Source organism: Anomaloglossus baeobatrachus, chromosome 3, assembly GCF_048569485.1.
Source record: "Anomaloglossus baeobatrachus isolate aAnoBae1 chromosome 3, aAnoBae1.hap1, whole genome shotgun sequence".
Classification (NCBI taxonomy): Eukaryota; Metazoa; Chordata; class Amphibia; order Anura; family Aromobatidae; genus Anomaloglossus; species Anomaloglossus baeobatrachus.
Window position 1 is genome coordinate 571,648,453 of NC_134355.1, and position 13,288 is coordinate 571,661,740.

At 45.6% G+C, this 13,288-nt stretch overlaps 1 protein-coding gene across 1 annotated transcript in view; it reads left to right on the forward strand.

Moving 5' to 3' along the window:
* DAW1 (dynein assembly factor with WD repeats 1) overlaps positions 1–13,288 on the forward strand; it is a 124,739-nt gene that overhangs the window by 46,301 nt on the left and 65,150 nt on the right. Inside the window, exons 4-6 of the mRNA XM_075338688.1 lie at positions 1,665–1,723; positions 9,433–9,555; positions 10,887–10,986. Of these exons, the coding sequence (XP_075194803.1) occupies positions 1,665–1,723; positions 9,433–9,555; positions 10,887–10,986 (282 nt within the window). The remainder of the gene's footprint in view (positions 1–1,664; positions 1,724–9,432; positions 9,556–10,886; positions 10,987–13,288) is intronic.

Genomic DNA, 13,288 nt, shown 5'->3' on the forward strand with positions numbered 1-13,288 from the left:
CATAAAGATGGCCTGGGTTATTATACTTTTATAATCCTGTCAGATTTTCCCAGTGCTGCTGCAGGTGATTAACCGGCCTTTCTCGAGAACATAGGGAGACCTGTCAATCAGTTCTAGCAGCACAATGAACTAGCAGCCGGCCGGGGGAACTACAAAGTGTATAGTCTGTGAGATTCTGGAGGATTTTAGAGAATAATATACCTGACTGTAATCGTGCAACCAGGATCTGACTCAGACTGCCCTCAGTTTGGGCAGCATCAATTGCCTGACACATTTCTTTTAAAAATTATCTGTCACATTTGTCTCTTGCATATTCTTTTATATGTGGAAATAATGATGTGACAGCAAATCGCCTTATTTTAAGACTTTTCCCCAGATTCCACATCTCCCACATTGCTTTATTCAGTTGGCTGCCATATTATGGCGGTATTCTGGTATTCTCCCATACAGCACTAGCTTCATAGGGAATAAAATTATTATTAAAATTATTATTATTATTATTATTATTATAGGGAGAATACCTGTTGTACAGCACTGGCATGTTACATGTAGTGCGGCTCTATATACAGATCTGCAGGACTCTGTGCGCTGTTACAGTATATGATCTCACTGCATGTTTTGTCTAAAACCAAATAAGTTTTACGATTATGTAAAATACATAATTCCTAATCTTATGTAACTTCCCCAGTGCTTCCGAATTCGTGTAAGGCTGCTTTCACACTACATTTTTTTAACATGCGCCATGAACGTTTTTTAACGCAAAAACGGATCCAGTGCAAATGCGTTTTCATTTCAATGCATTTGCAATGGACTCGCGTCAACATGCGTTCACCTGCGTTTGCGTGCGTTATAGTGAGGATCCAGCGACTTGCAGTTTTTTAACTTTTTTCAAAAATGCTACTTGTAGCGTTTTTGAGCTGCGTCCAAATACTGTTTTTCACTGGATCCTGACTATACTGCATGCAAACGCATGTGAACGCTGGCATGCTGATAGACAGGATTCTGCTTTCTCTACTGAACATGCCCAGAAACCAGCCTGGCGTGATCAGTCTCTCTCTCCACCTCCCTTTCTCCCCATCCCCCCCTCTCTCTCCTCTCTCTCTCCCCCGCCTGAGAGCGGCGGACGCTCGGAACCAAGGTAAATATCGGGTAACCAAGCAAAGCACTTTGCTTAGTTACCCGATGTTTATCTTGGTTACGTGTGCAGGGAGCAGGCAGCCCAGCTCCTAGCAGCTGCGGACGCTCGTAACCAAGGTAAATATCGGGTATCCAAGCAAAGCAGTTCGCTTAGTTACCCGATGTTTACCGTGGTTACCAGCATCCGCAGCTGTCAGATGCCGGCTCCCAGTCTATCACGTTCAGTTCCCCTCACTCCCGATCACATGACTTCAATGCCCGCCCATAAACTTCTAGTGGCAGGATCCTGCAAAATAACACATGCGTTTGCATGCGTTTTTCTTTGTAAAAACAGGATCCACTTTTCCAGCAAAAAAACGTTCATGACGCATGTTAAAAAAACGTAGTGTGTAAGCAGCTTAATGTGCCACTGACACAATCCTCCATACATAGAAGATGTGAACAGTCCTCCTTCCTGAGCTGGACTTGTATACACTAGCTCAGTCATTATGTCAGCTCCAGTGTAACAAGCTGTTTTATCTTTTCAGGTGCTCCGAGCTCATATTTTGCCCCTGACTAATGTGGCATTTAATAAATCTGGATCCAGGTAAGGAGACTGGATGGGTTATTTATAATTTCTTAAATGAGTAGTGACATTGTGAATCTTCAGAAGCTCACAGCTCCCCTGCCTCTCTGCCTCCTGGTTCCCAGGGGTGGTAGATACCTGAACTGAGCGCTTTCCCATGCTGCTATTAGCGCAGATTTTGTCTTTGCAGCAAGGGTGAAACCCAGGAGGATCCAGCCGCACAAATAAGATGTAAGCACAGAACCTGCTCCTTACTTAGGTACCTGGCCACTCTGATACCGCAGGGTGACCACTAACCTAGTCAACGAGCTATACTCCATAAATGTACATTCCCTCTGTTTTTGAGGACAGAGAGCGCTCTTAATAAAGGTAATTTGCAAAGTTGTTTGTTCTTACAAATGTTCTGCGATGTTTCCCATTTAGGAATTTGAGGCAACCATTTTAAAGGGAACTTGTTATGTAAAAAGAAACGCTATTAAACCACAGATATGGGGTTAATCTACAGGCTAACATCGTTCTGTTGCCATGCGCGGCCTGGCTGAATACCCATCTAGTCGGATTCTGGCCTGGAGTATACATAATGCATACTCCCGGTCATGTGACCCCCTTTCCCGATTCTCACACCGGAGAATCTTCACAGCGCACAGTGTGTACGATGGGAGGAGTCACAAGTCTGCAGTCACATCGAGTAAGGCCTCTTTCACACGTTCGTGAAAATCACGCGCGTTTTTCACGGACGTGTCAAAGGTGCATAATGCCCTGCGTGAGCCGTGTTTATCTGTGATAACACATGGAGAATGGGAACTTTCTACTCACCTGTCCCTGGCGTCGCTGTCCGTGGTGCTGATCTTCGGTTTCCGGTCCTGCCGACTCCCCGCTGCTGCAGCTTCCGGCCGCAGTGAAGTGAATATGCAATGAGTATAGTGAGCGGTGGTCAGAAGCAAGTGACAGCAGCGGCAGAGACAGGAGGGCTGGAGAAGGTGAGTAAAGTTTTTTTTTTCTCACACACGTGTGTTTTCTCCAGCGTGTGTCACACAGAACACCTCCGTGTGGTCCGTTTGCGTTCCATGTGACACCTGTGATGCCGGAGAAAAACTGACATGTTGACGTGTGGAGCGCACGGACACAAGTATGCTCCACACGTACACACGGTCTATGGCAGAACACGCACGTGAGCGCAGACCCATTGATTTTAATGGGTCTACGTGTGACCAATGTCTCCAGTACATGAGGAAAAGGACCAAACACGTACCGGAGACAAGGACGTGTGAAAGAGGCCTAACACATAGAGTGACTGCAGAATTGTCATTTTAAACCGGACAGCCCCTTCTAAATAGCATTTAAATCCTTTTAGTCTCCATGGACAAAATAATCCTATACCCTTCTTGCGGCCGGTCGCATCCAATCACTGGGGCGGTGCAGGGAGCGGACATAGTCATAGCTCACTATATAGTAGCTTCAACACTTTGATTGACAGCTCGCCTTGCTGCGTGTGTGTGTGTAGAGCAGACTGTCAATCAGAATGCCAGGGAGGGATTATACCACCTTGCACCACACCAATGACTGGAAGTGAGCAGCTGCAGGGAGCATAAAATGTCATTTTCTCCCTGTGGCACCTGCTCCTGCGAAGCAGCCAAACTGATTTAAACATCACTGCTTTTCAAATTAACCCCTTATCTTCTGGTAAATGGCATTTTTTTTTTTACATAACAAGTTCCCTGTAAGTATGTTACTCAATTTCATGTAGATTTTTTCTGAAATATAACATACAATTAGGTCCCTATATATTTGGACACTGACACAAATGTTGTTGTTTTTTGTTGTTTTTTTTTACCTGTTTACTGAAACATATTCCTGTTCTAGTTATATAATGGACAATTTCATTTGAGGATATCAACATTAAAATTTAATGAAGGGTTTAGGAGTTTCAGCTCCTTTACACATGCCACCCTGGTTTTAAAGGGCCCAAAAGTAATTGGACAATTGACTCTCAGACTGTGTCATGGGCAGGTGTGGGCAATTCCTTTGTTATTTCATTCTCATTTAAGCACATTAAATGCCTGGAGTTGATTTGAGGTGTGGTGCTTGCATTTTGAAGTTTTCGCTGAGACATAAATATGCGGCCAAAGAAGCTCTCCATGCAGGTGAAACAAGCCATCCTTCATCTGCGAAAACAATAAAAAACATCAGAGAAATTGCTACAATATTAGCAGTGGCTAAATCTACAGTTTGGTACATCCTGAGAAAGAAAGAAAGCACTGATGACCTCAACAATGCAAAATGACCTGGACGCCCAAAGAAGCCAACAGTTGTGGATGATCGGAGAATTACCATGTTGAAAAGAAACCCCGTGACAACAACCAACCAAGTGAATAACACTCTCCATGATATAGGCATATCAATTTCCAAATCTACCATAAAGAGAAGACTGCATGAAAGGAAATACAGAGGGTTCACTGCACGGTGCAAGTGTGCCGCCCCACTAGCAGCAGCCAAGCTGCTCGGATCTGGACCTTCCGTGGGTGGCTCGAGGGTCTCCGGACCCGGGGGTCTCGCGGTCACTTCGATCAAAAAGGGGGTTTGTAGTGGTGGATGTAGGACGTATATGTACGGGCTGAGCCGTATTAAGTTCGTGATGCCACCCACGGTATGTGGTGAGGTTGGACACCACCGCTGCAGTGACGGGGCACCCGGGGGAGATGTTATGCAGCAAGTTGTTACCCCCTCCGTGGGCAGGGATGGTGGCCCCGGGACCTGTTGGGGATTGGTGCAGAGAGATGGGCGACCGCAGGGTGCTGGTATACTCACTATTGAAGGAAACACACGAGTGTCTGGTAAACCAAGGTGATGGTGGTCGGTGCCTGCAGCCGGCTGTGTTCTGGTACCCCACCCGGCTAGTGGTCTCTGTCTGTCTTTCTCCTGCACCTTTGTGTAATGGTGGACTGCCTGTGCTTGCAACTTCAGGAGTCCGCTCCCGGCTGAATGTGGCCTAAGGAACGCTGGCCCGTGGGATATCTGAGCCCTGGCGGTGGCCTTTTATCCCCCTCGGTGGGCTGTTGTCTTCTAATAGGGACTTTGGGTGGGACAGGACCTCTAGTCCTGGCCTCAATCGGTGAATTAACCAGTTCCACTAGCTTCTGGACGGCTTCAGGGCCGAGTACCCCCTTGTGTGCTCCGGTTTCCGAGTCGATTCCCCGGGTCGGTACCGGCGGGCCACTACCCTGTCCCGGTCCACCTCTGTTCCACCGAGCCATCTTCCCGGCTCCTGCAGACGGAGACCGCCGTCTGCCTCCTAGCCAAAGGCACTAGGGCTCTTACCCTGGCACCATTCAATTTGGGGTATTCGCCTCTGCTGGAGCTGCACACAGCTCCAGCCCACACTCCTCTCCAACTTGAACTCTAACACTCCACTGTTTACTTTCCGGCCCGGGGCTGTCCAGACTCCTTGGTGGGCGTCTTTCAACTGCCTGGTTCCGCCCCCTGGTGTGTCCATCTAGCCCTGACGGGGGTGACTAGGGTTTTGAGGTTGTTTTGTGAGGGAAAGGTGTAGTGCAGGGGCCTATCTGTGACTACCTGGCCCGGCCAGGGCGTCACACTAGCCACTCATAAGATACAAGAATAAGAAGGCTAGATTGGAGTTTGCTAAAAGAAAAAAAAAAAATCTTAAAAAAACCAGCACAGTCCTGGAAGAATATTCTTTGGACACAGGAAACCAAAATCAACCTCTACCAGAATGATGGAAAGAAAAAAGTATGGTGAAGGCATGGTACAGCTCATGATCCAAAGCATATCCACATCATCTGTAAAACACAGCGAAGTCAGTGTGATGGCTGTTCATGCATGGCTACCAGTGGCACTCGGTCCCTAGTGTTTATTAATGATGTGACAAGGGACAGAAGGAGCTGGATGAATTCTAGAGTGTTCAGACATATACTGTGTGCTCAAATTCAGCCAAACTGATTGGTCGGCGTTTCATAATACAGATGGAAAATGACCCAAAATAGAAAGCCAAAGCAACCAAGAAGTTTATTAAAGCAAAGTGGATTATTCTTGAATGTCTGAGTCATCACCTGATCTCAACCCAATAGAGCCGCATTTCACTTGTTGTTGTTGTTATTATTTATTATTATGGCGCCATTTATTCCATGGCGCTTTACATGTGAAAGGGGTATACATAATAGAGACAAGTACAATAATCAATAAACAATACAAGGCACAGACTGGTACAGAAGGATAGAGGTCCCTGCCCGCTAGGGCTCACAGTCTACAAGGGATAGGTGAGGATACAGTAGGTTAGGGTAGATCTGGTTGTTCGGCGTTATATCAGACTGATATCAGACTGGTTACGGCAGGTTGTAGGCTTGTCGGAAGAGGTGGGTCTTCAGGTTCCTTTTGAAGCTTGTCAAGGTAGGCGAGGGTCTGATATGTTGTGGCAGAGCATTCCAGAGTATGGGGAGGCACGGGAGAAATCTTGGATGCAATGGTGGGAAGAGGAGATGAGAGGGGAGCAGAGGAGGAGATATTGTGAGTATTGAAGGTTACGTGCAGGTAAGTACCGGGAGACTAGATCACAGATGTAGGGAGGAGACAGGTTGTGGATGGCTTTGTATGTCATGGTTAGTGTTTTGAACTGGAGTCGTTGGGCAATGGGAAGCCAGTGAAGAGATTGGCGGAGAGGAGAGGTCGGGAAGTAACGGGGGGACAGGTGGATTAGCCGGGCAGCATAGTTTAGAATGTAGGGATGTGAGACTGTTAGAAGGAAGGCCACAGAGCAGGAGGTTGCAATAATCTAGGCGCGAGATAATAAGAGCATGTACTAGGGTTTTTGCAGCTTCTTGGGAAAGGAATGTAAGAATCCGGGAAATATTTTTGAGTTGGAGGTGGAGAGGGCTTGGATGTGTGGCTTGAAAGAGAGATCAGAATCTAGAGTTACTCCCAGGGTGGGGGAGTTGAGTGAGGAGGAGGAAAGATGATGAATTCTGTTTTGTCCATGTTCAGTTTTAGGAATCGAGCAGAGAAAAAGGATGAAATAGCAGACAGACATTGTGGGATTTTGGTTAGTAGGGAGATGAGGTCAGGTCCAGAGAGGTAGATCTGCGTATCATCAGCGTAGAGATGATATTGAAAGCCATGGGACTCTATGAGCTGTCCCAGGCCGAAGGTGTAGATGGAGAACAGCAGAGGTCCAAGAACTGAACCTTGGGTGACACCGACAGATAGGGGGCGAGATAAGGAAGTGGTGGGAGAGTGGGAGACGCTGAAAGTTCGGATGGTTAAGTATGAGGACATCCAAGATAGCGCCAAGTCTGTGATGCCCAGAGACAAGAGAATCTTTAATAGAAGGAAATGGTCTACTGTGTCAAAGGCAGAGGACAGGTCCAGGAGGAGGAGGCTAGAGTAGTGTCGCTTGGCTTTTGCGGTTAGTAGGTCATTAGTGACTTTGGTTAGGGCAGTTTCAGTGGAATGATGGGGTTGGAAGCCAGATTGTAACCGTTCAAAGAGTGTTAATGACTAAACTTCAGACAGACAGACCCACAAACAAGCAGTAACTGAACACCGCTGCAGTAAAGGCCAGCAGAGCATTAACAAGGAGGAAACACAGCGTCTGGTGATGTCTATGAGTTCAAGACTTCAGGCAGTCATTGCCAACAAATTAACATTTTATTTCCAAATATTTAATTTGTCCAATTACTTTTGAGTCCCTGAAATGAAGAGATTGAGTTTAAAAATTGCTTTAGTTCCTCACATTTTCATGCAATTATTTTGTTCAACCCCCTGAATTAAAGCTGAGAGTCTGAACTTCACCTGCAGCTGAATTGTTCTGTTCAAAATCCATTGTGGTAATGCACAGAACAAAAATGTGAAAAATGTCTCTATCCAAATATATATGGGTCTCACTGTAAGTGTCCTCACATGGCGTTTGAACAGCGGCAATATCAGATAAAAGCGATGTCTGCAGAGCTTCTGTCATGGTGTTTTAGCCACAGAAGAACTATTGGATATGGAGTTGTCCCCATTACTACCCTATGCACGCTCTGATCGCTGGGTGAACGACAGGCATTTTATTTTCTGCCTCCTTACAAAATATATAATGCTGTGGCTCCATAAATTGCTTGTCTAGTGCGATAAGTCTCTGGCATACAACGGGGAAGGTGATTTATGTCTAACAGTCTGGAGACACATGGGGTGACGGGAGAGGACTCCCTCAGGTGAGGACGACGCAATAAATAAATTGCAGGACATCTATCGATTCTTTTGTGTGAACATTGGCCTAGTAGTTACGGTACATGAACTGTAGTTTGTTTTCCCCATATTTCAAGTCACAGCCCACACACACTAAGAAGATATAAAAGTCTTAGGTGGTGTCACTGTTGTCCATTTGACTATTGAATGAGTTTGGTGCGACACTTATATTTTATGTTTTTCCAAAAATTTTTGTTTTTGCTAGGGTCGCTCAAAGTCTTTAGTCATTTGTAGCAAAATTACTGCATTATCCTTACTTCTTGATGACTAATGAGTATAGTTTTTATAAATTCATGCAGATGGCGCTGGCATGGGTTCAGTTAACACTTTGTGTATGGAGAGCAGCGGCTGTAAACACACCCCCACACTGACTGACAGCCGCTCTGCATTAGTGAAATCTGTCTGTCAGTGCGGGGGTCTGGTTACAGTTGCTGCTCTCCTTACACAAAGCGATGACGGAACCCACTCCGGCACCGCCAACATGACTGAAACCGGAAGACTGCCGGGAGGATTAAACTTCATTTCCTCCCAGCAGCAAGGTTTAATGTGCGGGCACCAGGTAGGTTCAGAATGCTGTTAACCTTCAGAATAAACCTATATCTGCAGGCTAATAGCATTTTTCCACATAACATGCTCCCTTTAAATGTAGTCAGGCTCAGGTCCTTCCCTGTCTGTTTTCAGGCCTGCCGGCACATAGCGAGTGAAGATATTGGAGACGCGAACCGTCCTGATAGAGGATACCTTGTTCCGTGAAATGTCTTTTACACTTTTTTAGATTAAAAAAATGGAAATTAAGTACCCTATGCTTTTTACAGGTATTACTACTTATTTTTTTAGATTTTTTTTTTTTTCTCTAGAGGTAAACATTGAGGTCACCTGCAAGTCCTGGGATTGCTACCATTGTAGTGCAAAGAGGGTCGTAATGAAGACCTCTACTACTGCAGTGCAGGGAAATTGAATCAAGGCTTATTAAGATGTCAGTTTTCCGCTTACCAGTGCTCACAGACCCCACTCGTACCTCTGGTAGCCTAATCTCCGGGGTAGTTCATATGTCCGATTATTTTCTCGGACTGAATGGTCCTCACAAAAGCATAGTTATTTGTCTGTTATTGATCCAAATGATCAAACTCGCCAATGCAATTCTATGGGTCCGTGTAAAAATCGTACAGCATAGATTTTAATAGGTACGAGTTCTATCAGTAGAAAACACGGATATGACTCGTATGAGGAAAACTGACATCTGAATGAGCCCTTACGTGTAACTAGCATTTCTCATATGGACTGCAGATGTCATTTGGTAATTAGAAAGTTGGAAATTGGAAGTTGTGGCAAAACCACATTGCAGCAGCCTAGTTGTACAAAATCACTGAAAATGTTGCTACTCATTCATGTAAAAGAAATAATGTGGATAAAGGATTTAAAAAATAAAATAGTTTAATCATTTATATATATATATATATATATATATATATATATTTTTTTTTAAGTTTTATTACTGGCAGTTATGACCGCACATGTAAAGTCTGGGACACAGCCTCAGGAGAGGAGCTACATACCTTGGAAGGACATCGAAATGTTGTCTATGCCATCCAGTTTAATAACCCCTATGGGTAAGAGAAGGGCCAATTCTGTGTGTGTGTGTTTCTCTCCAGCTTATTTCTGTTTTTATTTATTTATTTATTTTTTTCAAATTTTTGAATCTCAGATTATTTTAAATATCGTTACAGTTTTATAGAACAATGTTTAGCGCTTCAAGGGAAGTCTTGATTAAACCTGTCTTGCCTTTTTGTCTCTACAACACCTATAGGAGCCTATTTATCTCCATGGGGGCAGAACGCAAATGTCTCTGGCTTCTGGTATAAAATATATTCTATCGTTAAAAAAAAAAAATAAAAATACTGGTAGATAAAAAGTATTTGATTGCAGAATCTGACTACATGGTTTCTTAGTAGTCTGTAACCATGGCAACACAAACGTGAATGGGGACTGTAGAAACAAAGCAGTAACAAAACATTTTATTTAAGACTTTTTATAAATTTGTTCTAATTCTTTGTTATTTCAGATTATCTGAAGCAAGTGGTACTGACATTCCTTCCCCTTAGCTCAATAGTTGCCAAGGGACCGCTTATACTCTTTAATTGTAGCACGATTCTTCCCTTGAAGCTACGCCTCTGCATTGTAATGGGGCTAGTTTCTAATCTACTAAACAGCAAATCTGGGAATTGGATATGAGATATTAAAAGAAACCTGTCAACAGGTTTTTGTACCATAAACCAAACACAGCTATGTTATGTCACTGTAATTCAGATTAGGTTAATTTTTGTAATCCTTGCTTCCATTCCAAAGCAATTCCTTACCCAATTTTTGTGCAAATGGGAAGCAAGTGTAGTGAGCTTGGCCCTGCACCTACAGCCCTTGTCTTTTTTTCCATTTTTCATCACCTGCCACAGTCCAGTAGTGCCCTATTGTCTGAGTGACCTACTGCCTCCATCAGAAATCTCACGCAGGTGCCGTCATTCCCGTCAGCACTGCATGCACAGTTAAGTCCCGATGCAGCCAGATCAGGACTATGCATCTGAACACATGTTCCCTTCCAGCCTCTCAGAAGACATTGGCACAGGGAGTAATGGCGCCTGTGCAAGTTTTCAGAAGGGGTAAGTAGGTCTCTCAGACAAGAATGCCCTGTCAGTCAGAGAAGTTTAGATGGTGGTAGGCAGGGAAAGATGGAAAAAAGACTGAAAGCTGTAAGTGCAGGGTTTAGCGCACTGCACTTACTCCTCATTTACATAACAATTGGATGAGGGATTACAAAAAAGAAGCTATAGATTTAATCTGAACTACAGTGACCTAACATAGACTTGTTAGGTTTATGGTACAAAAACCTGTTAACAGTTTCCCTTTAAACTAAAATGGAAAAGTAAAATTTCAACTTTCTCAACAGAGATAAAATAGCCACTGGATCGTTTGACAAGACCTGCAAGTTATGGAGTGCAGAGACTGGCAAGTGTTATCACACCTTCAAGGGACACACTGCAGAAATAGTAAGTTCCTCTAAATGTACCTTTTTGCAACATTGATATTTATCAGTGGCAGTACAAATACTTTAAGGCCGGGGCCACACGGGGCACTACTGCGATGCTCACATGACACTCGGCTCGCGCTGGCAACACAGCAGGAGCCGAATGTCATGCGAGTGTCCCTGCTACTGCGGTCCGACTATGCAGGGGGCGGTTCAGCTCTGAGGAGAGGCGGGTCAGCGCTGCGGAGGGGCGGGCCGGTACGGAGGAGGGGAGGGATGGATTTCACTCCCTCTCTCCTCTGTAGCTGGCTATTGCGATTCTCGCTCTCGCTCTGCACGCGCGGTACACCGGAGTACCGCGAGTGCAGTGTGATTTTTCTCGCCCCATACACTTGAATGGGTGCGAGAGAAAAGAGTCTCGCATTACAATCACAGCATGCTGCGATTGGTTTCTCGGTCCGATTAGGGCTGAGAAAATAATCGCTCATGTGTTCTGACACACAGGCTAGAATTGGTCCGAGTGGAATGTGATTTTTTTTTTTATCACTCCACTCGCACCGATTTTCTTGCCGTGTGGCTTAGGCCTAAGAGCCAGTCGTCATGCAGCTCAACAATTGCCCAAAAATGGGGTTAAGTGCAATGCCCATCACTGCAGCAGTGCCAATCTATATGTGCTCCAAGATAAAGCAGCTGCCTTTCTCGCCACTGCCCTCTCTTCCTCACCACCGCCCTCCTTTCCTTGCCACCGCCCTCTCTTCCTCGCCACCGTCCTCTCTTCCTCGCCACTGTCCCCTCTTCCTCGCCACCGTCCCCTCTTCCTCGCCACCGTCCCCTCTTCCTCGCCACCGCCCTTTTTTCCTCGCCACCTCCCTTTTTTCCTCGCCACTGGCCTCTCTTCCTCGCCACTGGCCTCTCTTCCTCGCCACCGCCCTCTCTTCCTCGCCACCACCCTCTCTTCCTCGCCACCGCCCTCTCTTCCTCGCCACCGCCCTCTCTTCCTCGCCACCGCCCTCTCTTCCTCGCCACCGTCCTTTCTTCCTCCATGCCTCCTGGGGGACAGATAAGCCCTGCTTCATGTAGCGCTGCTCATCTCTATATATGGCACATTTTTATTATCAGTATTATCAACACGACATGAAATTCATGAGTCAATATAATCTTTCCCTATTTAAAGACATTTGCCTTTTTTAAGAAAGCTTTTGCGTCATGTAGAGATCTGTCAGTATATCAAAATGAATCGTGAAGCTGGCCTTTATTGCTGAGCTGCCTGGCGGGCTCCCCTGAGCCGTATTTGTGTTACACACAATTAAGTCCTATTGCCTTTTCTGCTACTTTCACATATATTTTTGATTATACTATGCCTAGGTATAAATTCCCAAATACACAGACATTCTGAACAGTTGCTAAGTTTTGCTTTTAATTACTATAGCAGTGTGACTTAAAGGGAACCTGTCTGCAGGTTTTTCCTTATGAGTAGTAGTACAGTTGTGTTGGTGCTTATCCTCCTGCACCTTTTTTTGTAGAGGTGCGATATGCCAGTCATAAGAGGTCTATTGTACAAGACAAATAAAAATCTGTCTAAAACCCTTAGGCGGACTTTGCACACTACGACATCGCAGCTGCGATGTCGGTGGGGTAAAATCGAAAGTGACGCACATCCGGCGTCGCAGTCGATATCGTAGCGTGTAAATCCTTTTTGATACGATTAACAAGCACAAAAACGTCCAAATCGTATCATCGGTGTAGCGTCGGTCATTTCCATAATTTCGGAAGGACCGATGTTACGATGTTGTTCCTCGTTCCTGCGGTAGCACACATTGCTGTGTGTGAAGCCGCAGGAGCGAGGAACATCACCTTACCTGCGTCCTGCGGCTCACGCCGGCTATGCGGAAGGAAGGAGGTGGGCGGGATGTTTACGTCCCGATCATCTCTGTCGATCTGCTTCTATTGGCTGCCTGCCGTGTGACGTCGCTATGACGCCCCACGACCCGCCCCCTTAATAAGGAGGCGGGTCGCCGGCCAGAGCGACGTCGCAGGGCAGGTGAGTGCATGTGAAGCTGCCGTAGCGATAATGTTCGCTATGGCAGGTATCACCATGATATCGCAGCTGCGACTGGGGCGGGTACTATCGCGCTCTGCATCGCAGCATCGGCTTGCGATGTCGTAGTGTGCAAAGTGCCCCTTAGAAGAAACAGTCCATGTGCATAGACACACCCCACATCTCTTCTACCATTTTTATAGGGTACCTACATTCTATTTATTTTCTATACATTCATACCTTTAGGGTATGTGCGCACTTGTGCGTATTGCATGCAGTTACGCTG